The sequence below is a fragment of the Rhododendron vialii genome, chromosome 6a, assembly GCF_030253575.1.
Source record: "Rhododendron vialii isolate Sample 1 chromosome 6a, ASM3025357v1".
Classification (NCBI taxonomy): domain Eukaryota; kingdom Viridiplantae; phylum Streptophyta; class Magnoliopsida; order Ericales; family Ericaceae; genus Rhododendron; species Rhododendron vialii.
The window spans coordinates 27993608-28020370 of record NC_080562.1 but is presented as its reverse complement, the minus strand read 5'-3'; the positions used below and the strand labels follow the sequence as shown (position 1 = coordinate 28020370).

Here is a 26763-nt window from a genome sequence, read left to right as displayed (position 1 = left end):
GCTATTTTTCTAATATGTGTTTTTATACTAAATGTCAGTTTATAAGATGTGTATAGTTATTTATCCGTGTGAGAGAGTTTTAAGGGTTGTGGGAGAGTGGGTCATTATCTGCATATATAAGTGTTGAGAGACCTAGGTTATTTTAGTTTCTCTAGAGAATTGTGAGAGCTAAATAGTGCGGCGGCGTGGGAAGGTTTTCACCGGAGCTGTGATTTTTAGGTAAGTCTTCTAATTAATTTCTCTTAGATATTATATTATGTAACTTACCCTTTAGGCTTTTACGATCATATATTGGAATACGGGTTTTTGTTGTTTGAGAAGTGAATCGGTGGTACGGGTTTTTGTTGTTTGAGAAGTGAATCGGTGGGAGAGAGAGAGAGAGAGAGAGAGAGAGAGAGGTGTGCGTGCATGTGCCTGCCGTGTGTGCCTGCCGTGTGTGAAGGTGAGAAGTAATGGTGGTATTCAATTGCAAAATAAGTTTCTGGTGATTTGCACGTTGGAGTATTGTTGATTGGTGGCACTTGATTTTAGGTTTAGGAATTAATTATTAGTAGTCGTATAAGTTTAGGCATTGACTAGTCACAGTACAGTAGATCATTCACACACTTTTAAATTTATTTGTTTCTTCTGTTTGCAATACAGACTAGTGGATTGTTATCAACATTGCAATTAGTTGCATTCTCTCAGACTTAAGGTGAGTAGTTAAGCATGTGATCCCTTCTTTTGGAATCCTCTTGAGCCTATCGATTCTTTACAGTTCGTTATTGGTTGTGATTCGATGATAATTATTCCTATTCGTTACTCTTATAATTATTGGCAATTGTCGTACCCTTTGGCATACAAGGTTCATTGATTAAAATTAATAGGATTGTTGGATTGCCCATATTTTTCTTGTTGCTCCATAATATTATTGTGACTCTGCAACGGCACGGAGAATAATCCTGGTGCAGGTGCCTCCGGCTCGCCGTTGTTCTGTTTGTGTTTGGGACCATAGACTGTGTTGATATTTATTAAAGTCCAAGGAAAAGACCCGTGAGATATCGTGGTGACTTTGGCCACTAGGGAAAAGACTTGTGAAATACCCTGTGACTCTAGTGCTCAACGGATAGGGAAAAGACTTGTGAAATACCCTGTGACCCTATTCCGGATCGGCTTATGGAAAAGGTCCCAGGCGCCATCCTGTGGTGACTTTAAGTACGATGTTGGATCCAACGGGCAAAGCCCTGAGAAAATATTTGGCATTTGGAAATTAGTAATTATGGTTCTCACTTTGGTTCATACTTCTGTTATTGTTGTTCGTCGTTCGGATATTATTGGATTCATTGTTTGATATAATTATTGTGGTGATTCGATTATTGTTGTTGCTATTCGTTAATCCGTTATTTATCTTGTGGATACTATTTGTTGAGTTGTTGATCTCTTTGTTCAATATTCGGTTTGTTGATAGTATTCGTTGAACCATCGATCTCTATTATTAATTTGAAACCATTATTTTGAAGCCCACAATAATCTTTCGTTGAAAGTATGCCACTTTGTATTACCCTTAGCATGCTTAACTACTCACTGAGCTCGTCAGCTGACGGATTTATTCCACATTATTTTTCAGGTTAGTTCATGGGGCATTGTAGTGGACTCTGCGGCGTTGTCGGGACCTTCTGTTTGGACCTCTAGGACGTCTGCATTTTTATTTATTTTCTATTGTCAAAAAGCTTCCGCATTTTTATTTATTAGCTTCCGCATTTTTTTTTAATTGGCAGCTCGTTGTGGAATTTGGAGATAGAAAAATATTGGGTTGGTGTCGTGCATTTTATTGTAATAAAATATCCAGTTTTTCATTAATTGTTTAAAGTTGCCAAAAATATATATTTTTTTAATTAGGCTTCGTGTCCCTTGAATGCTTCATGGTACACGGCCGGTCATGCTCCCGGATTTGGGGCGTGACAGAGTCACTTTTCTCTAACTGAGTACATATGTTTAGTGCCTTAAATGGCAAGAAGATTTATGAGGTTTGATCCATTATTTCTCTTTCCACTTGTTAGGGACTTTTTGTTGTTCTACTCAATTTAACTAGACAAGTGGTTATTTGTTGGTTTTTTAATGTTGATTATCTAAGCATGTTTGTTGCTGAGCATCGCGTTTACTCCCTGTTTCGGACATTTATTTTAACTAAGTTTTCTAGCTGTAAAGAAAACATGACAAAACATAGACATGCTTATTGAAGTTGTGAGAAAAAGAGAAGCTCGAGAACAAGATGTATTTTTAATTTTTCAGGGTAATCTAAAAATGAGATAAAGAACAGAATGCAGCATTGTCATGTTTCCAGAACTTGCTCCTTTTCACCTCAAGTTGTTTGGGAATAGCTTTTGGAACTGCTAAATCATACTTTTTCAATCTTAGGGTCATTTTGTTTCTCAAAGATGAAAAATAAGAAGAAATATCAATGTTCTAAAACAAGGAATTAATCGTCGACTAATTGGCAATTAATCGCTCGCGGGCCCTATCCGATTAGTTTCGACTAATAATTAATTGCTGATTACTAATTAACATATACCGATTAATCGCTCGAAGGTGGCCAACCGCCCGACTAGTGCCTAGCAACTTTTAGAATATTGAGACATAAAGTAGGAGAAAAAGAACTAGTACACACTTTTGACATCTATTTAGTTGTTTTGGTTTCTGGACAACCTTAACCTTCTTGGTTGGTGGGCTGGTTATTGACATCTCTGCAGAGTTATAGTGGCAATGAAAGGACGAGCATTTTACATTTTATTGGTCTTTTATTTGTAGATGGTTATTTAGTAGGTGGCTCCCTCTGTTAGACAAATTAAGTTTTATGTCTCTGTTGCCAAAAGGGGATGTTTTTCATGGCGACCTCTCTACTGTTGCCACTGGCTACTGATCCATAAGTTTTGACCTGGTCCAAGGGCCACGAGGTTGCTTGAGTGCCACATGATTTTGATTTTTTCGATTGTTACCTCTCTTAATCAAGGGCTCTGAATATTCAGTGTTGAGGTTGTTTCTTTTTGCTCCAACATTCGTGAATAATATGTTGCTAGATAGTTGACATTACATCTGGGGTGTTGGCTGCTTTTGTGGTTGGTAGACCTTTATCAATTCTATGCCGTTTGAGCATGCTTGGGTGTCTATTGAGAACTACTCCGTATATTCTCCATTATACCATGTGCTTTTTTGTTTTTGAGGAATAATCGTACACGTATTTGATATGCCTACTTCTTGGTAGTTGGAACAGCTACTGTATTTCTTCTCTTTGTACAATGCATTTTGTCGTCGTCTTGTTAATATATAATATGGATGAAGCAAATCCGTTACTCATTATCGATAAAGCAAAACTCCTTCTCTTTTACGGCTTAGTTTTCCGGTGAACCAACTTTAACCGAAGGGCCATAACTACATAACATATATTGTACGCTTCCCTTACTTCAAGATGGAAACATTATATTCTGGTCTTTGTTTCCTTTTCATGGGTAATAAGTCAGGTCTTTTCTGTGTAATTTTTTTTTGCACAGCCTGTTGGGGAGCCGGATACCACCTCCTGAGTCCTAATAGGCTGCCAAATAGCTACCTTCTTGATTTGTCTCTCCACCACTTGAGTCTACTGTTTTTTGTTTAGAATGAGAGAATTAGGTACATTTGCTAAAGGAGATTGGAACGGCTCTTGGACCTCTATGGTTTAGGAAGTGATATTTCTTGTACTTGGGCATTTGGAGTCGACATTTTCAAAGCTTTTTTCAGATTTGGTATGTGATGCTGGCAAAGAAGGTATGTCAACAGAGATAACCATGGTTTGGTTGGGCGTTCTGAGATTGAATAACATATTAGAATGATATGGATCGAACTGGGTTTTGAGATTAATGCACTGCAGATCCAGTTTCTAAAAGGGTTCCCTAACTCTATCCTAAGCCTTGGATCAAAAAAATTAGCTCTATCCTAAGCCATGTTTTCTATAGCCTTGTTGCATGCATCCTCTTATTAGATGCTCATATCTTCCATGTTTGAATTCTCTCCCAGACAATTTCCAGTTGGGATAGTGCCTCTTGATGCTCTCAGCTGATTTGTGGGAAGTCTACCTAGTCGAACCCTCGGAATAAAGCCCGCTGTTTTTTCCCTAAAGTATCCATAAGCAGTTCCAATCGGAGCGATACTATCGTCGGAGTTTGAATACCGTAGGCACCAGTAGTGAAATTCCCCTTGATGGGTCAATGGGCAAATTTGAAAGAGGTATGGAAATGTGAAATTGGAAGTTTTGGTGTTCCTCAATACTATGAGGGAAATTCTCATGAAATTTGCCCAATTTCCCATCAAAAAGCATGCTAAAAGCTTAGATGATTTCCATTTATCCTTCCAATCCAAACCTGTTGGCTTCTCCATCATTCTTTCTTGTCGCTCGAGGTGGTAAACGGGACGCCGCGTTTAGTTTTTGGCAATTGAGTATTTGAACACGGTGCTCTGTAAGGTGATTTTTCTCTCAAGGATCCCATAAGCAGTTCCAATCGGAGAGATTCTATTCCCAGAGTTGCAATACCATAGGCACCAGTGGTAGTGGGTAAATTGCGAGATGGACAACTCGGATGACGCACTACAACCCTGTTATGTAGCATCCCTGGACTATACAGGGTCTCGGGTTCTGGAGAAAAGCAACTTAGAGATGACTTCAGGATTGTTTGAAAGAGATTGACAAATGTGCGACTCGGAGATTTGGTGTTGTTCCTCAATATGTAGGAAACTTTCATGTAATTTGCTCAAATTTACATCAGAAAGCATGCTAAAAGCTTAGATGATATCCATTTCTCCCTCCAATTCAAAACTCGTGGCCTCTCCATCTTTCTTCTTGTCGCTCGCGGCGGTGAACGGAGCGGCATTTAGTTTTTCTGGCAATTGAGTGTTTGAACAAATTACTCTGTAAAGGGATAGTTTTCTAAGGTTCAACAATCTTGTATCGTGATTTTCAAAAGAACCACTTTGGGGGGGCATTTCTTGACTAGAAATATCAGAAGGAGAACATTATTAAATACTCTTTCGGTAACTTAACTCTATTTACTTGCCGTTTAAAAAAAAAAAAAAACCGTAATCTTTTACTTATGTCTTGAATAATAAAATATGAAAATGAGTTGCGATAGTTTGATTGTGGTAAAAAGGCCTTTACAAACTCAGTGCTGTACTCGTGCTATGCACCGAAACAAAGAGTTTTTTTGTCTATTTAATTAATATTTTACTCGCATTGATTTGCGGTTGAACATTAAATTCAAATTTTAAGGAAGAGAACAAAATTTAAAAAAAAAAAAACTGAACTTTAATATTGAAAATAGGAAAAAAATCAACTTTATAAAGAGTAAACAAATTCCCCCCCCCCCGGAAGAGTAAACAATTAAGAGGAGAGCAAATACACCTTTTTTGTCTTCAAATGTAGGGGGAGGGGATGGGAACGTGAGGTACATAATAAAAACAATTACTTTCTCCGCCTCATAATGTTTGTTCTATTCGCAAAATAAAGTTTTAAAAATAATGCATTTCTTTTAAGAAAAAATTCAAAAAAATTTCATAAGTTAAAAGAACTCATCGAAATCTAGTAAATTGTTGAATTTTTTTTCCAACTTTTCTTACAAAAAAGTACAATATTATTTTTACGTTTCCGTTTTGTAGATCGAACAATCATTATAGGAGGAAGGGAGTACTACAATTCTACCTCAACAAGGTTTGGACCAGAGCTCATAGGCTCGTAGCTAGTAAATGAACTTGCATGGTACAATCAATAATTACAACTGTCGTTTCAAAATGATTGTTTAGTCGGTAAAATGAGAATTTAAAAAAAAAATGCATTTTTATTTCTTTTAATTTATCCTTTTTTTTAATTTTCCTTAATATAAGTGCAATTTTTTTGAGTCATCGTTTTGCGGATCGTACCGTCTTTTTGGAACGAAGAGAGTATCATGGAATATGGATGATCGTGAGAAAAAAAAATACTCCGTACCAAATAAATATTTTTCCAATTATTTTATGTAATTATCGTTTAAGCAATTGTTAACATTCTTTTAGTACAAATTCAATTTTAAACCACAATCTCTACGTACAATTGCAACTTTACCACAACCACAGACTAAGGGCTTGTTTGATAACCTAAATTCAGCACTTAAAACTGAATCAATTAAGTAATAAGTGATTCAGTGGGTTTGATAACGATATTATACATTGCTTAACAAATTAAGTGCTATTTAAAATGTAGGCTAAAAAGTTTTTAAAAAAAAGTAGCTTTGAGCTACTTAATTCTGACTAAATTCTTGTGCACTTGCATTTAATCACCATACCACAACCACAACCACTTCCACCACCACTCTCGCCACCACTCCACCATCACCACCACTCCTCCACCACCACCACCACTCCCATATCGCTCCATCACCACCACCACCATTACCACACTATCGCCGCCGCCACCACCACAATGCCATCATTGCACAACTATTACTCCATCGACACCATTCATTGTCACCATTACACCATCACTCCACTACCACCATTCATTGCCACTGTTACATCACCATCACTCCATGTAGACGCCCCGAATTTTGGGTACGTTAAGAAGACAATTTATTGATAAAATCTGTAACGCCTTGAATTTTGGATACGTTAAAAGGACATTTTATTCATAAAATCAAATGGAGTCTGGCTCGTTATTACAACAAAACTCTCTCAAGAGTTCAATATTTACATAAACGGAGGGGAATTCTAGGGTTCCTAACTACAGCACCTCTATTCTTGCCAGCTCCTCAGCTCCAAAGCCTCCTCGGTGATCTGCTAACCCTGATTATCTACAAAATCTGACACATTATACCAGCGTCACCACCGATATAATATGTCAGGGTCACCAAAAAAGCAACACCGTGAGCTACAAAGCTCAGCAGAGTAATCCCATACCCGCTAACCCATACTTACAAACAACAGGAAATAACACATCGATTTCCACATGATACATATATACGCAGCTAACAATGACACATCCCAATTCGTTAATCAACTAACGTTGGTGTCCAAAAGTTTCGTGTTTCTCCTACATGACTCATCGTAGACTGTGTCAGCTGTTTCATTTACAAAACAATCTTTCAAAATCATTCGTTTACACACCCAATCTTTTAAAATCATTTGCATTGGCTCCGTACCGCGGATAACCAAGCTACACACCCAATCTTTTTAAAATCATTTGCATTGGCTTCGTACCGCGGATAACCAAGCTACACACCCAACCTTGATTCCGCCGCGCCGGGTTCCCAAGTATCCTCACAATGGTTCCGCCGCGCCGGGTTCCTATTGGCACACAAAAATATTTGCATTGGCTCCGTACCGCGGATAACCAAGCTACACACCCAACCTTGGTTCCGCCGCGCCGGGTTCCCAAGTATCCTCACAATGGTTCCGCCGCGCCGGGTTCCCATTGGCACACAAAAAATATTTGCATTGGCTCCGTACCGCGGATAACCAAGCTACACACCCAACCTTGGTTCCGCCGCTCCGGGTTTCCATTGGCACACAAAAAATATTTGCATTGGCTCCGTACCGCGGATAACCAAGCTACACACCCAACCTTGGTTCCGCCGCGCCGGGTTTCCAAGTATCCTCACAATGGTTCCGCCGCGCCGGGTTCCCATTGACACACAAAAATATTTGCATTGGCTCCGTACCGCGGATAACCAAGCTACACACCCAACCTCGGTTCCACCGCGCCGGTTTTCCGAGTATCCTCACAATGGTTCCGCCGCGCCGGGTTCCCATTGGCACACAACCTAACAATGATTCCGTTTTTCCCGGATCTCATTGGAACACACACAAAACACACACCACACAATGGGCTACCACGTCCGGCCATATTGTGGTTTTCACAATCCACGCAATGGGCTACCAAGTCCGGCCACATTACGAGTTTTCAACAGGCTACCAAGTCCGGCCACGTTGCGGTTTTCGAAAATTCAAAACATTTTCAAAACACATCTTTTACACACGCACACAACTCACATAATGCTACCCAAAACCGGTCATTATGTTGTTTCAAAAATATTTCCTTCCTCGAAAAACATTTCTTTTAATTAACCACACCCTAGGTGTCATGTTTACATACAAAGACTCCGCGGTAGGACAACGTAAGCAAGAATCATCCTAACAAGATCATCCAATTCTATATTACTCATCACGCTCAATTACTACTTAAAGCATAACGCCACATATACGGACTGTAACGCCCCGACTTTTCAGAAGCAAAATAAAATAAAATTTTAAGAAAATTTGCTAAATAAATATAATTTTTCAAAATAAAATTTAACTATTACAGTCACAAGATAAATTTGTTGATTCAAAATACATTAATTTCAGAGCTGACTCTAGACTTGATACAAATCCGAAACATACTCGATCTTCATTCCTGATATTCTTTCCGTGTTGAACTGCAACATCTTTGAATCATCTCCAGTGAATCCTGCGCCCTCTAGCAAATTGATCGCCGAAGCAAACAATTTGCCAGGATACAGACGTATCCGTGAGTGATAAATCACCCAATAGAATAATCCAACCCAACCACCCCTCTTACATTACAGATAGCAAGCAGCAGGATAATAATAGTGCGAAAAAGCAAGACAGTTTGTTCCACATAAATCAGTTCATTACTATCCATTAACTTGACGTGAAATCTAAGATCTCCTCCGCGGGATCTTTCCTCCCTCAACCGCTAGCCATGCTCGGTCCCATGAGGTCACTTCCCTTTGCTGTCGCAGATGCATCTAAGTTATGTACCGAGTATGCATCCCAATAACTACAACAAGGGGAAAGCTTATCATGCCTGAATCACAACTAGGGTTCGCCTATCTTATATACCACTTCACCATCATCGCTGGACGCACGCCAGTTTATCAAATCATCACTAGACACACGCCAGCACTGGACACACGCCAGTTTATCAATTCACCACTGGACACACGCCAGTTTATCAATTCACCACTGGACACGCGCCAGTTTCAATCTCATCACAAATCTCAACATCACACCTGCAGGCATTCTAGAAATAAAACTTTTCAATTCATCTATTATCTAGTATCGTCTAGGTGAACTCTACTCGCGTACCACCCCATGTCTCTAGGGTCCAAATCTATCACTCAAATCGATGCAATATACAACAAATCAATAATAATTAAAACAATTAATAAACAACGTAATCACGCAACTTATTATGAACGGGCCGTTGCCCTTAATCTTGTATAGTTACAATGTCAACAATAAAGTAAGAGTTTTAAAAGGAATTTAAAAGGAAAATTTTCTAGGCTTTTATTAATTAATTCTAAGATAATAGATTAATTAAAAATTAATTAAATACATTAATTGGATAAAAATAGTGAAACATTTATCATGACTTTAATAAGAGTCCTAAAGGTCCTATGCAACTAGTTGAGTGTCGAAAGTTGGGTTCGGAGGGTCACGGAATTTATTTAAATAAAGACGTTAAATAAAGTGGCCGAAAGTGAAGTAAATAGATAATAAATAATTTATAAATTTAAAATATGTTACAGTTAACAAAATTTCATCTTCAGAATATAGAGAGTTGAAATAAAATTATTCGGGCATTTATAATAACGTTTATTAGGTCGCAAGGAATTTTTGATCGTAAACGCTATAGAAATAACAATAAATAGTAAATTAAATAAATAAAAAAATATTAATTTAACAAAATATCATCTTTGAGATGCAAGAAGTCTAAGAAAAATTAGTTTGGGTGTTAAAACGTTGTTTGGAAGGTCGCAAAGATTTTTTTGTTTGTAAACTTTGATAGATAACGAATAAATAATTTAATAAATAGGTAATTAAATAAAAAAAATATGATCTTAACAAGTTATGATCTTTGAGATGTGAAAAGTCTAGGAAAAATAGTTCGGGGGTCAAAAACAATGTTCGGGATGTCGAAAAGTCGTTTCGAAACGTTTAAAACCAACTTAATCTACCAGATAAATTAAACTGATATTATTAATACGTTTTATACTAAGTTGATATTATATTGTAAGAAAATAATATCAGATCAGTAGTTTTTCATAATAATAATATCAGACGGAGTGTAAAATAAATATCAGAAAGGTCATCTTCTTTACAAATAATTACAAATAAAGTGGTGGGATAAAAAATAATATCAAATTGGTGAATACGGCAGAAAACGCGCGGTAAACTATATTTTTTTCGTTCGGGACATGGGGTTAAGCATATAAACACTTAATATACTTAGAGAAGAGGTTGGATAGGATTATAGTACCTTTAATCGGATCGAATTGATTTAAAAACGAATCTTGAATTTTGGGGAAGAAGACTTCGAATTTTTTTTGATCGGGAGACTTTGGAATCAAATTGGACGATGCTTGGTGATGCTAGAAGTAGAAGGAAGAGATTGGAATGGTCGGATTGAGTTTTGGTTGGGTCTTGGTACGAAACCCACTTTTCTCTCTCTTTCCTTCTCTCTCTAAAATTCCATGGATTGAAACTTGGTTTTCTATGGTTTTTCTCTCTCTTTTGGACTGGTGAGGCGTGGGGAATATTGTGGTGTAAATTTCGTGGGTCAATGGGGTGGGGTATTTATAGAAAAATTTTGGTGGAAGAGAATAAGAGTGAATTTAATAGGGTTGGGTTCATGGGATTTGGAATGGACGAATTTGGCTTGGTTTTTGGGTTATGGAGGAAGTAGAGACTGAATAGGAGACGGAGAGACGGGAGGAGTTTGAGGTGAGGAAGGAGACGGAGTGTGCATGTACGCATGTATGTGTAGAAAAATTTAAAAAAAAATGCATGTAGATATTGTATGCATAATTGTATTTAAAAAAAAAATTGCATTAAGGAAAATAATTCTAATAATATTATATTTAGAAAAAAAAAATTGGGTCAAAAATTCGGGTCGTTACACGGACGCCTTTGGAGTGTATCACTTATGCTTTATTCAAAGCACAACGCCACATGTACGGACGTTTTTGGAGTGAAATCACTTATGCTTAATCACACCACAAGTAATACAAGAAACTTATATGTATATACATACTCATAATCATCTTAAAGATCAAAATACAATATTTCTAAACAAACGATAAGTACGTAAATAAAGATAACCTACTTTATACTTGGGTTGGAAGACAAAGAGATCCTACTTATACTTAGGGAAGTGAGTAGAGGTATTCTACATATACGTAGAGATAGTGGACAAGAAATCCTACCTTACTTCTTGGCGGTAGTCGGCTACGGAACGTATGTCGGTGGTCGGGCGGAGTAACTTCTTACGGTGGTCTCCGGTAGCTTCGAAAGAGAAAGGTTTCTCTCGAAACTTCTACTTGACTATCACTACTCTACTTTATGGATCTCGAGGGTGGTCGAGTGGCGGTTTAGTGGCGGCCTAGGTTGAATTTCTTGAAGAACTCAAGAACTACTCAAGAACATGAAGAACAAAAGAAAGAACAAAGAAAGAACATAATTTTTCTAGAGAGAGAAGTTGCTAGGTGAAGGTGTGAGTTGAATGAGAAGTATGGGGTCCTATTTATAGGCAAAAATCTTGGCTCTTCCCTCTCTCCATGGCCGGCCCTCTCTCTCTCTAAATCCTCCATGGATTTGCTCCATTAAGTCATCAAATCAACCTTTCAACCAAGTCATAGCTTGTCCAATCCAAATCTTAGGTGTAAGGCTATGTAATCAACTAAGATCTTAGGCTTTTTTAGGTGAATCTAGGTAATTATAATCTAGGTTTAGCTTGTAGTCAAGGTCTAAGGCTAATAAAGGCTAGGATTGTGTCATAAAAGTCCAAAATAGGTTGTCATTAAGCATAAAAAGACTAAGGCCTAATAAGGTAGCTTGCAAGGCTAGGTTTAGTCCTTGGATTGGACTATGGGAGATTTGTTGGAAGGATAGGAGACAATGGTACAAGATTTGGGTACTAAACAAAGCATGGGAGGTACAAATGGGGAGTTAAGTTTGGTTAGGAGAAAGATTCTCCAAGGATGAACAAAGATCAAGGAAAGATCAAGCATGGTACAACCAACCTTCCTTTCTCCTTCCTCCCCTCTCTCTCTCTCTCTCCCTCTCTTTCTCTCTCTCTCGGGTCTCTCTCTCTCTCTCTCTCTCTCTCTCTCTCTCAAGTACACACACACACACACACACACACACATATATATATATATATACACATATAAAAGTACAAGTAACAATAAACAATGGGTACCTTTGGTACTAGGGTCAAGGAAACTTTAAAGGCTAAGATTTCCAAATAAATAAGCACATGTCTCTTTAAATAAATAAACTATGGTACTTTGGAAAATCTTAGGCTTTTAAAGGCTACTAAGGCTAATAAGTGCTTTCAAATTAAACTATGGGTACTTCATCACATGGATTTTTAAGAAAAAAGACTAGTTAAAAGAATAACTCTTTTATCCAATGGATAATAAATACCTTAACTTTTATTATCCAATGGACAATAATAATTAGGAAACTTTTATAGTAAAATAATCAAGGAGTACTTTTAAGCATGTGACAAAAGCCTTATATTAAATATAGGTGTGGTATCAAGTACCCCAATTAAATAAAAAGATTAGGATTCTTTCCATTAAAATAATAATAAAGTACAAGTCAAATCAACTTTATTGGAAGGTTCTCTAGTCACATCGGTACTTTACTTGGTCAAAAGACTTTATTACCCAATGGTTACTAACTTCCCTAGCGGTTATTACCCAATGGATAATAATTTCCCTTGCGGTTAATAACCATTGGACAAAAGAGTACAAGTACCATTTATTTTAAAATAAGATTTTGAATGACTACATGTACTTTTATAATAAAAAGTTTATTATCCAATGGACAAAAATTACCCTTGTGGTTATCAACCAATGGATAATGGAGGGGTGAGAGAATCCCCAATAAATAATGCATATAAGTACTAGCAAATGTTTTTTATAAACCATTAAAATATTATATCTTGTATTTTATCAAAATATTTAAATGGGGGGGCCTATTGTCCAAAGGACAAAGATTACCCTAACCATTATGGACCAATGGGTAAAGACAAAGGTTCAAGAGTTTCAAAAGGTCCAAAAGGTTCATCTAGTAACTAGGTGAGTTGGTTGCTCGGTTCCTCCAAGCAGTCGGTTGGAAATTAACTAAATTGGTCACATAGGTTTTTCTAGTCAAGAGTTTATTCAAGGACCAAAATCTAACTACGACGAATATTAACAAGAAATCATATAACACTCAAGAGAAAATAAGTAATTTAAATAAAATTCAAATATTTTAACGAAATTTTTATTGACCAAAATTCAAGGGCGTTACACTCCACCACCACCATTACACCACTATAGCCAGCACTCCAACACCATCACCACCATTGCCGCCACCACTCCATCACCACCACCACCACCACCACCACCATTCCACCATTATTATAAGTACATTGTGACCATTAGTAAATTAAGAGAGAATCGAAACTAAAATTAATTTATCTTTTTTTAATTCAGTACTTAATATGTTTACCAAACAGCTTTTCAGCTTAAAAAATCAGCATTCAGCTTTCAATACTTAATTTTTCAGCATTCAATTTCAGTTTTTAGTTTTATCAAACAAGCCCAAACACGAGAAATTTTTGGGTGCCGGGTGGGTACCACATCACACGGCTGATGTGATGCACAAGCAACACATCAGGACAGTCCAAAAGTGTATTGAACGGCCCAGATTGAACCACTCTTTTTCCTCTCATCTCAACATTCTCTCTCCTGTTTCTCTCTCCAAATCCGAATTGTCTAAAATCAAAATGGACGGTCCGAATTTACCGAGTGGGCATCACGTGGTTCCCGCTCGGCACTGAAAATCTTCTCGACTAACACATACTCCAGTACTATATTCCAAGACCTGACTGTCTTTGCTTCGAGAAACCAAGCCTCTTCTATGTAAGGTTTTGTATAAGAGAGGTGCTAGGGACATATCGGGTGTGGCACACCTCAGCCACACCCTTTGTGCCTCTAGCATTTTTGTTTGTATAATCCTATTTCTTTTAAATTATTCCATTCTCATTTCACTATCCCCCACTCGTTATCCAAAAGCCAAAACAAAAACCCTCTTTAAGACTCTCAAAACCAAACAACACTGCAGAACGCACACCGACACTACGGGTAGAGCCCACATGACTTTTTATTTTTATATTTTTATAATTGGGCCCACATGACTTGTGAGCTTCTGTGTGTGTTCGTTTGTGATCAAGGGCGGAGGCATCTAGCGGTCGGGAGTGGTCACAGACCCCGGTTCCATCCAATTTTATATTTTAGAGTATATTTTACATATGTTTTATAAAAATTGATAAAAAAAATTGTAAAACTTACAAACATAATTAAAAGTAAGAATAATTTTCATTTCGAGAACATTAATGATGTGTTTGGATTTGGATTTGATTTTTTTTTTTTGAAAAATAATAGGTGTAATAAGTAGAGAGAGATAGAGAGAGAAAATGTTGAAAATAAGGGAAATCTAGGGGGTATTTTTTGAAAAATGCTTTTTAAAAAGCAAAAAGAACAATGCATAAATTATGGTGAATGATACCGTGCAATAATGATAATGTGTGCACCGAACGATATGATAGTAACAATATTTGAGATTAATCCTTCAATTTATCATATAATCGTCCCAAGGAAACTCGAATAAATGAATTTATAGTCTTGTAAAACATCATCGAACCAAAATTTCTTTAATATTTCGGCCTCCTCCGACTTCGATTCCAGACTCCGTCACTGATTATTATCGTAAAACTATCTAATACTCTATAATTACGTCCGTTCGGTACATATGGCCCAACATGTTTTTTTAACACCTTTTAGTAGTAAATTTGTCTTGTCTCTCTTGTGGCTCTGACGTGGCAAAGCGTGCTCATGCCACGAGCTCCCACGCCACCTCCAAGCTGCCAACACGACCGACCTCAACCAAAACACACCGCCAATCAATGTCCCCTTCACCCTATAACAACGTCGTTTTGTCATTTCTCGTACCGCCGTCGTTTTGTCATTCCTTTTAACTTTTTAAGAGAGAGAGAGAGAGAGAGAGAGAGAGAGTTGTCCAGCGAAGTTGCAAGCATCTGAAGACGTCCTCCGGTCGTCGTCGTGATCGTCGGCTAAGCCACGGTACAGTCTTCCATCCGTAAGTAAGCGCATTGGAAATTTTCGCAAACGAATTGCTCTGTTTGCTGTTTTCATTAATCCGTTTTGTTTGACTGAATCTGTTTGGTCCTTTAAATGCGTATTTCCACTTTGATCCGGCTGAATTAGTGAAATCTGTACAATTTGCTCTGCAAAAGGTAGCGGGAACCTAAATTTACTCGGCCGATTGACAGCTTTTTCTTTTTGTTTTCACCTCTTTCGTGTTTGCCTAGTTTTTCCGGCTTTACTATGAACGTTTGTTTAATTGTTTAGGTTGGTGAGAGATGATGTGGAAGAGGAAAATCCTTTTTTCTTGTTAACGAATTCTGCATTTTACTTTGTACATTTTATTCAAGGAGTTCTAATTGACGAATCAAATAGTTTTGTTTACGGAAATTTTCTCTTACTAGTTTTTAGAACTAGTCTCTCGTTAAGGAGAAATTTTTCAGTGCCGAGCGGGTATATCCCACGTGGTACCCGCTTGGGGCATCCGAGCTGTCCGATACATTTTTGGACGACTCAGATTGAAACTCTCTCTCTCCTCCAACCCTAACTTTCTTTCTTCAAATTTGAGTCGTCCAAAAACGCAATGGATGGCTCGGATGCGCTGAGCAGGCACCACATGGTACCCGCTCGGCACTGAAAAATTCTTCCTCGTTAAGCCCCAAGGGGTTGGCCCGTGGTTAAGGCTTGGATCTTATGGATTGCTCTCTCCCAAGGTCTTAGGTTCGAAACCTCCCATGTGTTATCAACTCCTTTGTGGTCAATCTATACGGAGCTTTGCTCAGGCTTTAATTGGAGTCCTTGGCCGGTGGGATTGGTCTCCCGGATAAGTTGAGGTGCGCATAAGTTAACCCGGACATTTAGTTATCAAGGGAAAAAAAAGAACTAGTGTCTTGTTTTTCTTAGGCACAAACTCTAATAATGTGAAATTTTCTATGTATTGTATTGTATTTGATAGTGGAGTTCTTGTCATCAGAGATAATGGCTGAAGACATGTAGTGACCAATTTAGGTCATACTTAACTAGAAGCTCGATTCATTGGCTTTAGGAACAGAACCCAAAACCCATTGGCGATGTGAAATATGTATGCCATCTTTGTGTTTTTAAAATTCACAATCCTTGTGTAGTGGTACAGCTGTTTAGGACTTAAGCCATTATGGATGCTTTGCTATCGTGATTGAAAATCAAACCCTTGAAGGTCGTCACTACATCTCTTTTTTAATCTAATTTTGCATAAAAGGCCATTTCCCCTTATTTGTTCGTTTTCCCAACCGGTGGAGCTCACGAAAATAATATAGAAGGTGAATTGCTGCAAAAATCTAAGATTTGCAGGCCTTGTTTTTTCCTCAAAGAAGGTTCATTACTTTTCGCTTGATTCCTTGTCTATTTGGTTGAACTTTTTTTTATAGAAAAAACATGATTCGGTTCTTCTTAGATTTATTGAACTCTGCGTTTAAGTACTTTTATGTACTTTACATTATTATGATGGGCATATTGAACTAGGAATTTTTTTTTTTTTTGTACCCAACGACTTAGTATTAACACACTTCATGGTTTTGTTTGTACCAAGGGGGAACTTCTTCATTTATGGATGCGCTCCGGAAATGGAAAATGAAAAAACAGAAACAACAAAAGGGAAAAAAATCTCCATAGTGACTTGATTCTACTGCCCGATCTTATTTACAAACTAAGCTAAACTAATGAAAAATGTAATAATGTATATTGAAACTCTTCCGTAGGTGTATCTGAGGTGCAAATATGTCAATCATTCTTTCCTAAACTGTGAAAAGAAGAAAATAAATTCATTGGCTCTGGGTGTTTCAACCAGTGGTGGTGTTACGGCGGCTGCCTCCGTTATTTAAAATCTTCTTCCCCTAATGTTCAAATATATGTAGACAGCATATTGTCAGGCCCAGTGATGAGAGGGGGGGTGGGGGGGGGGAAAAACCGTCCTGGTTCCTCATACCGTGGAAGCATGCTTTTATACATCATTTTTTGCAATTAGGAGGCTATATATAGGTTTGTTCGTAGCCTTCAGCTCTATTTTTTTATCACTCAAAAAAGAGATGTTGCATGCATGACGCTTGTTTTCTTACTAGGCTTTTTTTGGCGACTCTTTTTTTCACATATTCTTGGAATCTGTTAGCTAGTCAATGCCTTTTGTCAAATTTATTTAGATTACATCTTAAGCATATATGCTCTTAAGAAGTTTTTTTAGTACAAGAATCTCGAAAATGCCGATACGAGGCTTTTGAATTTTATGTGTGCAATGGACATATATTTGAATTGTTGAGTACTTGGTAAAAATTGTAGTTTGGTTAATCATGATGTTGGAAGAACATATAACCTGGACCACTTCGTCCATTTATTTTGCAGGGCGTTATGGAGATGCAGGAGAGTGTATTGGCGCTTACGGATCTGGCAGTTCTGCCTACTAGTGCAGTTTTTAATGCTGTCAAGATGATCAATAATGAAGGAGTGGGCAACATTGATCCTCAAGTCATCACGCAAGCTTCTCTACTATGTATAGTTCGCTTGCTTTCTTATGAACTAAGCTCTTGTGTATACGTTTTTTTTCTGGCTAGGAAATGCTTTTCGCAATGTGTAGACTCTCTTTGGTAGAAGAATGAAATAAAAGAAGATCTAAGCTTTCAATTTTTCCATTTCAGTTTAAGGTTGTTTTAGACCGTGTTTTCTGTTTAAGCTAAGTTTTGTTGGGTACTAATGCAGATAAGCTGCCGATGGATTTTGCATCCGTGGATATCATGGTTTTTATCTGTAGTTCATCTGAATTTCCTGATCATCAGTTGTTTGAGGAAATCCCAAGAGTGGTGAAGCCTGGTGGAATGGTCCTACTTCACCAGAGCTCCGAATCTGCACCAGGGGAAATGGTGAGTTAAAAGTTGTACTACTTTTACCTGGTGATATTATGGTATATGAAGTTATAAGGGCTTTATTGCTATCTTCTTGCAGAAAACTTCTCTCCTTGTGCGCAAGTTACTGGTGGCAGGGTTCGTAGATGTAAAAGTTTTCCCAGTGAATTCCGTTTTACAATCTGAAGCAGCACAGTTCCTTGGGGTGAGTTTCTTGGTTCCATCTTCTTCTTTCTTTCTGCCCAACATTGAGTGGATGGACTCACTCAGTCCCGTGCTATGTTTGAATGTACAGCAACACGTATTATTTTTGAATTTCACTGGGCCATCTGCAGTTTTTTTTCCTTCGATATAGACAGTAAAATATGGATGCATGTCGATGATTTTTTAACTTTAGGATTAGGATTTTCCCCTTTGAAGTTGGAATTGACATCGGAGAGCTTTTAAAACCATTAGAAATATCAGAATCATGATAGTAAAAATGATCCCAAAGTTGATTGGACATTTCTTTGAACTGTGATTGCGTAGATTGTACGTTATATGATGTCTATCTTGAATTTTTGTTTTCTTTACACAACAGATTAAAGCCAGGAAGCCTTCTTGGAAGATTGGCTCATCCTTTGCTCTCGAGAGGAAGCCCACAAAAGTCTTACCTAAAGTCCAGATTGATGATGATATGGATCTTATTGATGAGGACAGCCTCTTGAGTGAGGAGGATTTGAAGAAACCCCAATTGCCGCCTAGTAAGAAATTGAGATTTAAGTTTTGTTGTTTTTCAGTAGTCAATCAATTCAATAACCTTAGGGACATGTAATTCTCACATAAAATTTGATGAAAAAATATATGCAGGTGGTGATTGCGAAGTTGGAAGTACCAGGAAAGCCTGCAAAAATTGCACTTGTGGGAGGGCTGAAGTAGAGGAGAAAGTGCAAAAGCTAGAACTAACTATGGACCATCTCACCAATCCTCAATCAGCATGCGGCAGCGTATGTGATTTCCTAAATTCATTTTGAAAATAGTGCTGATTCCTTTAGATCCATGGCATATCCACGTGATAGGTTTTATCTACTGATTTTTGAAAAATAGTAGTTGAACAATATAGGGAACGATTATGGCCCACGCAGCCTTCCTTGCTCAACTGCCATGACAAAAGTAGTGAAAAGTGGGAGGTCAATACAACAGCTTGTGCTATTATGACATCTCACCTGGGTTATGTCTCATCTTTTAGTTTGAAGGAAATATCAGCTATGGTACTGCAGAACTGCTAAGAGTTTAGTAGAGAAGATGATGCTGCATTGGCCGCTATGGGCCTGTATATCCCTATATATGTGCTTTTTTGAGAATCATTCTTGCCATGTGGGACACAAAAATGTCCACGCCATATCATGGTGGTTTGGCAAAATATTCTGTAATTTGCATATTTCTTATTGAGTTCAATTGACGTGTTTGCCCTGAAATTTTGACGTATGTGCAGTGTGGACTAGGTGATGCTTTTCGATGCGGCACATGTCCTTACAAGGGCCTTCCTCCCTTCAAACTTGGCGAGAAGGTGCGGTTAAGATTGAAAACAGTTGTGAAATTTCCTAGTTTTTAGTTCTCTTTTTCACTGGGATACTTTGAATGAATGCACAGGTTACTCTAGCTGGGAACTTCCTTGTGGCCGACATTTAAGAGGTTGAAAAGGGATATGCCCCTGTTGTTTGAAGCCTTCGAAACTACACGAGTATCTGGATCAGTGAGTGAAATCTTTAAGAAAGCATACCATCCATGAAATTCAGATGTACACCAACTGTTTTTGGTTCGTTTGATACAAAAAAAAGAAGTTAGAGTAGACCGGATGGAGAAAAACCTGTCCAGTTTCTTATTTTTGGCTGCTGTCTACCTTAATTTGTAAATTGTTCCCATCCGCTAAGTTGCTTGTGCCGTCTTTGATTACAGTAGGTCGTTAATTTTGGCTTTCACAATTACAGCTTGTATTGAAGTACCGGCGAAAGATTCTGTTAAGGCTTCTGGACATTGGTGCAGATTTGCTCCAAAAGAGAAAATGTCGTGTACACAAGTGAGGGAAATTGGTTTGCATATACTAAACAAAGAAAGTTTTTATATTATGAGCCCAATAATAATTAAAAAAATCTGCGTAAGTAGGTAAGGCGAAATCCACAACTAACAGTTCCAATTTGCATTCTTGGGCAAGGACATGTTTGGAAGGAATTTCTGTATTAATCAGTTGGCCATTTCCTGGCAATTATTTCTGTTTTTTTTGTTTTTTTTTTTTAAAGTTTGGAGAGATTTAACACAAAGCTGGACATAATTTCCATGGAGCGGTTAATGTACATACGTGGCATTTAACTGAATCGTATGCGTGGGAGTAGGACTTTAATCGTATGTGTTGAAGTCCCACGAGCCTCCAATTTTGAATCCCCAAATTCTTGGGTTTTTAAGATTTAAAAAACTGTCAAACCTATGACCATCCTACACGTGTCCTACCAAAAGTGTAGGATATACGACGGATATTGTGAAGAGTGATGCTACCTCCACACCCATGTGCACACCCATGTACACACCCTCACGCTTGTGTGTGTGTATAGGTGTATACATGAGTGTGCACATGGATGTGGTCTTAGAATAATTGTATTGTGAAATAAAACAAGTGTTATTCAATCAAACACTTATTGATGTACAACTATATTGATTTTTTTTTTTTTGACATTGTAATTATTACTGTTTGTTGAAGCAAAATATCCAAATCCATGTCTATTCTATTTCCAATCAATCTTTTTTTCTTTTCTTTTTTTTCCTTTTTTCAATGAACAAAGAGTACTCCATCAATGAAGAAGTGTGTTTCCTGAACAGTTGGGAGCTGATGACATTTAGGAGTATTTCTCATCCAAGCATTACTTTTTTTTTTGGACATAAAAAAAGAACTTTCATAGATAGAATAAAGAGTCATCCAAGCACTACTTACATGTACTAAGAGTTGATAACATCTCCTGGCCGCACCATGAATCAATTTTTCTCATTTCAATTACAATGTCAAAAACCTAACAAATACCGAAAACAGAAAGAATTCTCTGCACAAAAAGTAAGCTCCCAGCTGTATCCATCCTCAAAAGCATAGGAGCTAAACTTTTTGGGATAGAAGAACAAGCAAGCCTTGAGGGCCGACTAATATTTCACTGAGGAAACTGATCAACCCGAACCAGACCACAGGAGTTACATCCACTCCGGCAAGGGGTGGAATCACCTTCCGGGTCGGACTAAGAAGGGGTTCCGTCGGAGCATAAGCTAATACATATGGAAATTTCTCAACTGGAAGCTTAGGGTACCAGGACATGACTATTCTCAAAATGAACAGAAAACCGAATGCTGAGAGGAAAGGACCTAGAAGACTAATAGCAAGCTTTGCCGTGGCAGGATCCAAATCCGCAATCACCAATTTGTGGATAAACTCTGATGCAATGTGTGAGGTTTCGTGCATGTTGATATTGAAAATTTGAGTTACTCCATTTGCTGCTGAGAGCTCAATTCTGGGAGGAATGGTTACTCCGATGAAACTACATATGCTACTGCATTTTGTGCTCCACGCGCCCCGACTTGGGCTTCTTCTTGTGGGACACCTGACTTTGTCCTGAAAGAAAGAAATAAAGGAGATGGGACTAGTTTCGTAAGGAAGAAACAAGCGCCATTGGGGTTTTATTCCCCTTGTTTATACTAACCATTGAAATAGAGCCCGGAAATCTCATGTTTGTCTCAAACAAGAACCATTGTGCTACATGAGGAACATATTTACGGGTTTTAGACTGACCTAGTCTAGAAGCAGGGAATGGCGCTGTCATTTAATACTAAAACCACAGAAGGTCCTACCTAGAACTTCTAGCAGATTTTTGGAAAACATTGGTAGGTAGACAGAATTCCACATTTTAGTGAGGAGGTCGATCCTCATGACTCTAATGTGTGTCACAACTTAGGGATGGACACCATTTCCCATTCCGTAATGGCAAGATCTTTTACTAGTTTTACCTAGGAAAAATTACATCTGCAATAATAATTCCCAAACTTCCCTGTTTCTCTGGCGTTCTTAGGAATATCAAGAAAATTGTCTAGCATGCTCAAATTTGTTACTCACAGGCAATAAAACCTAGCATCAAAAGCATGTGGCAGATCAATCGAATCGCACTGTGTTTCCCCTCCTATTTGAAAGATTCAAAATCCCCTAACCACATGATAGGATGTCATGAAACAAAGAAGGAAAATGATATCCAGAACTAAAAACATCTCACACGAGATAGTGAAATTTAGCTTCCTAACTGTTTTCTATTCTAACCAAAAATGGAAAAATGATGCAACACACATTCTATACCTTTCCTTCATCAAATCCCTGGAGGGCCAATCCCTAATGCATTTTGGCTAGTGATTGCAAGAATATACATCCTGTGCTTTCTAAGAATGCCATAGAACAACTAGTATTGTGCTTTTGGAGCAAATCATGACTCACTGTGTTCTAAAAAAAAGATTTCTACATCAGCAGACACAGATATGCATTTCGATATTTGCAACTAAACGTAGAGCATCAATGGACAAACGATAATTACAAATTTACAACAAATCTAATCGATCGAGCCCAAGGCAAAAACATCACCCACGTACAAGAATTTTGTTTTCCACCTTCCAGCAAAACAATATGTTCCTTCCTTCAGTTCTTGCTTTCCAGTTCGATAATTACACACCCTTTCTGTCTCTTAGGCATGACCAAGTCAAAGTAGCTGACTAGATTCTTATGTAATACGATTATACAACAGTTGTAATTGCATGTCTAAAAAAGAACAACTCGGTTCAAATTTTCAAAATTTCATGAAAATCTTGAGGAAGCAAACCCATATAATGTATCAAACTTCAGTGCTTATAACTAATACTTCGAACTATAAGAAGATATTATTAGAATTTGTGCCGGCAGTCAGCTTGCAGGTCCCATTACACCCCTTAAATTGGAAGCATACCATTGTAGCCAAGTACAGAAGCAGAAATTTTACCTTAGCGGGTCAAATGTATAGGCAATGAAAAGTTCATAACAAACATGTTACAATCGTGGTTTGAAATATTGGTTATACATAGCAGTATTGGCCTATGGAGCGGTATCAGTGGGTACTGAGTCCGTTATTGCCAGTATTGCGGTGTGAAGGAAACTCGCACACGTAACGATAAGTACGGTACGTAACAGCGGTAGCGGTGATGTTAAGGGAAGTCACAAAATATGGCAATTACGGTATTGGTAATATCTTTCCTGTGTTGTGCAAATTTTTAAAACATTCAGGAGTATGATTGAGTAATGTGCTAAAACTGTTCCACCCCGAAACCGCGACATCGCAATCAGTACCTTTTTTTTTCTCAGCAAAAGAAATTTATTAATCTTCATAAATGAATACAAAGATTAAAGGGATCAAGGGCACACAAGCAAAAAGCCACCCGAGACCGAAGGAAGGCAAGACGCCGACAAAGACACCAAAACACCTAAGGAAACTGCCCCCAGAAACCGATCTAATACAACCAGACACCTAACAGCCCAAAAACCAAAAACATACCCCCATCCGCAAAAACAAAAACCACCCAACCAGAAAAACCATCCGAACAAACCGGAAAGCCAAAAAACAACCATAAAAAACCTAAACAAACCCGCAAAGCAGCCACACTGAACTAGAACTCCAACGAAAGGGAAGCATCGCCATCGCAATCAGTTCTGTTATGGTGACCGCTACCGATATTTCGTCCGATGGTTACATTTGAGAGGGTAAACCTACAGAATAAACTATTTTGATCAAATTCTACCCTGAAATCTACAATTTTTGTAACTTGAAGTGGTAGTGGCCTCTAGCTAGCTAGTTTGTTCAACCCGCATGTTGAAATCAGTTGAAGATATTTGTGGTTATTCTCCACAGCCACAGGAAAAGGAAAAAGCGAAGGAAAGAAAGGGAAGCTAATTAAGAGTTCGAATGTGAAACATACCACGGAGAATTGGAGTCGATTCGGAGAAAGGTTTCCGCGTGTATTCCACAGCAATTTACCATTGCTGCAGTCGGTAATACTCGGACAAGGAATTGGGTTGATGTTCCTTGTTGAGATTAATAGCCCACACTTCGCCATCTCTCTCTCTCTCTCTTCAGAGACCAAACTCTGAGCTACGCAGTTGCACTAGAAGTATTTTTTGGTTCATTGAACGATCGAACAAGACGAAGCCTTATCTTGCTTAAGCCAGAACAAAGGTATTGTGAGTTGACACCGTCACAGCACCGACAAGGTATTTCTTGCTTTGACAAAAGCTATCTACGTCCCCTTCCAGAAATCTTCTTCAAAGCAGTTTATTTTATATTTTTTAATTAAAAAATAATGTAAATAAAAAATAAATTTTAAATTTTTTTACATCGTATAAAAATTTTTTATGAAATATTTTAAATAAGATTCATATTGCATTTTTTTTAATTTCAATAAATTCATAATTTTTAAATTTGAAATTGTCTTATTAAAAAATAAATTACTTTGCGGAACGGAGGGGGTCAATAGTTAACTACTATTTGAATATTTAAAAAATTGGTGGCAGGTCCATTATAAAATGTTTATAACCCTTGATTGCAACAAAAACAAAAAAAATGAAAAAAAATACATTTTCGTTTTAGCCAAACAAGACCCTTGTCTCTTAGGTGGGGTATTTTTGTCATTAAATTTAGGGAGAATTTTTCATAAGTCCACTCTAGCACTTTCCAAACCCATCTAGTCCACTTCTAAGTTTCATAACCTACTAAGTCCACTACTAATTTTAATGACAAAAATATCCTATCTATGAAACAAGGGCCTTGTTTGGCTAACACGAAAATATATATTTTCCAATTTTTTTCGTTTTTATTGCAATTAAGTCGCTGCCGCCGCCACCACCACTACCGCCGCCGCTTCCATCACGCCACATATAACGTTATATGAGTAACAAAAAACGTATTTTTTCATTTTTCTAGATTTTTTTTATTGAACTCGTTACACTTAACATTTAACGTTATATATGTGACAAATTTCTCTTTTTATTTTTTCCTATTTTTCTTGTATTGATTTTTTAACGTTATATGAGTGATAAAATTTCCTAACATACAACATTAAATGTGTGGCAAAAAATTTCTAACATTCAACATTTCTTTTTTGTTTTTCTTGTTTTTAGTATTTAACGTTATATGCTGGTCCATATAAAACATATAACATTATATGTGAGTTTTTGAATATCTAAATATCGCAAAAAAATAAAAAACAGAACACATAACATTATATTTGAGCTTTTGCAATTCTGAATTTCACAAAAAAATAGAACAGAACATATAACATTATATGTGAGCTTCTGTAGTTCTAAATCTCACAAAAAATAGAATATATAACATTATATTTGAGCTTCTGTAGCTCTAAGTCTCACAAAACATGACATATAAAATTATACGTTCTCAAAATAATATCATATCTTTTCAACAATATTATATATCTCAAAAAATAACATTATATGTTCACATATCATGCCACCATTATCCTTATTTTCAGTCGCGTCTTGAATCCCAAGTTGAATGTTGATGAGGCCACAGGGGGGTCGAGCTTCATTTTTTCACAGTTTCTTCATCAAAACCTTCATCGAATCCTTCAAAATTTGTGATTTTCTACCTCCGAATAGCATTCCCATAACCTCTATATCTAAATATATACATATTCAAAACAACATAAACAACATTAATATATCTCAAAAACGAGATATAATATTATATGTCTAACCCTAGGAAAAACACATATTACACATGACAGAAGTTCACATATAACGTTATATGTTTCGTTATCCATCACTTATTGAATTGGTCCACGCAGCGGCCTCTTCGACTTGCTTCTAATAATATATGGATATATCCATATGTGCTTTTGAGAGGCCGCTGTGCGGACCTATTCAATAAGAGAACATATAACGTTATTAGTTCCTCTTTTTTTTTTTTTTTTGAGTTTTACAGGACAAAATCTCATATACAACGTTATATGTTCTCTATGCAAATTGAAATATTTTTTTTATGTCAATACAAGCATATATATATGTACATATGGTCACAAATATTCTCATATAACCATATATAATCATATATGGATATATCCATATGTGTTTTTGAGAGGCCGCTGCGCGGATCAATTCAATAAAAGAATATATAACGTTATTAGTTCCTTTGTTTTGGAGTTTTACAGAATAAAATTAGGTACTAAGAGCAAATTGTCACATATAACATATATGTCTCAGTAGAAAAAATCATCTATAATCAAACCACATCGCTAACCGAGCTTCAAATCACATATTTTCACGTATAAGTCGGAGAGGCTGCTACGTGGACCAATTCAATAAGTGATCAACAACGAAGTATATACCGTTATATATGACAGAAGCTCATATATAACGTTACACAGTACAAAAGGTCATATATAACGTTACATGTTCTCTTTATTAAATAACATAGAATATTGCTAATCTAGAATGTTATATATAACAATATAACGTTATATATTATTATATCTCTCTCTAATTAAGAATGTTTAAAAAAATGACATTAAATAACAATAAAAACACACAAAAATATATTTTTTGTGTGACACGAAAAACACATATAACCTTATATATTTTTTCAAAAAACACAACCTGTTCCAAC

At 37.1% G+C, this 26763-nt stretch overlaps 2 protein-coding genes across 4 annotated transcripts; one reads left to right on the top strand and one right to left on the bottom strand.

The window, feature by feature from the left end:
• Positions 1 to 14946: 14946 nt before the first annotated feature.
• LOC131330072 (anamorsin homolog) lies at positions 14947 to 20109 on the top strand. Of its 3 annotated transcripts, none has more exons than XM_058363566.1 (8): positions 14947 to 15173; positions 17568 to 17715; positions 17922 to 18082; positions 18165 to 18269; positions 18645 to 18807; positions 18914 to 19050; positions 19539 to 19613; positions 19697 to 20109. In XM_058363566.1, the coding sequence occupies exons 2-8, from the start codon at positions 17574 to 17576 to the stop codon at positions 19733 to 19735; spliced, it is 822 nt and encodes a 273-aa protein (XP_058219549.1). In that variant the 5' UTR covers positions 14947 to 15173; positions 17568 to 17573; the 3' UTR covers positions 19736 to 20109. The 3 variants fall into 3 exon arrangements, with proteins under 3 accessions (XP_058219549.1, XP_058219550.1, XP_058219551.1); XM_058363567.1 differs by having other exon boundaries at positions 15051 to 15189; XM_058363568.1 differs by having other exon boundaries at positions 15078 to 15193.
• A 733-nt stretch (positions 20110 to 20842) lies between these two features.
• On the bottom strand, positions 20843 to 24382 carry LOC131330083 (protein COFACTOR ASSEMBLY OF COMPLEX C SUBUNIT B CCB3, chloroplastic). The gene is made up of 2 exons (XM_058363585.1): positions 24065 to 24382; positions 20843 to 21692 (listed from the first exon to the last, which is right to left on the bottom strand). The coding sequence occupies exons 1-2, from the start codon at positions 24200 to 24202 to the stop codon at positions 21186 to 21188; spliced, it is 645 nt and encodes a 214-aa protein (XP_058219568.1). The 5' UTR covers positions 24203 to 24382; the 3' UTR covers positions 20843 to 21185.
• Positions 24383 to 26763: the final 2381 nt, after the last annotated feature.

What these genes read in the sequence shown, in the direction of transcription:
- LOC131330083 (XM_058363585.1), bottom strand. Translation starts at nt 24,202, where the DNA reads ATGGCGAAGTGTGGGCTATTAATCTCAACAAGGAACATCAACCCAATT. An exon ending in ATCGACTCCAATTCTCCGTG is followed by an intron (nt 21,693 to 24,064) that starts GTATGTTTCACA and finishes TCTTTCTTTCAG; the next exon opens with GACAAAGTCAGGTGTCCCAC.
- LOC131330072 (XM_058363566.1), top strand. Translation starts at nt 17,574, where the DNA reads ATGGAGATGCAGGAGAGTGTATTGGCGCTTACGGATCTGGCAGTTCTG. An exon ending in AAGCAGCACAGTTCCTTGGG is followed by an intron (nt 18,270 to 18,644) that starts GTGAGTTTCTTG and finishes TTTACACAACAG; the next exon opens with ATTAAAGCCAGGAAGCCTTC. An exon ending in CTCAATCAGCATGCGGCAGC is followed by an intron (nt 19,051 to 19,538) that starts GTATGTGATTTC and finishes ACGTATGTGCAG; the next exon opens with TGTGGACTAGGTGATGCTTT.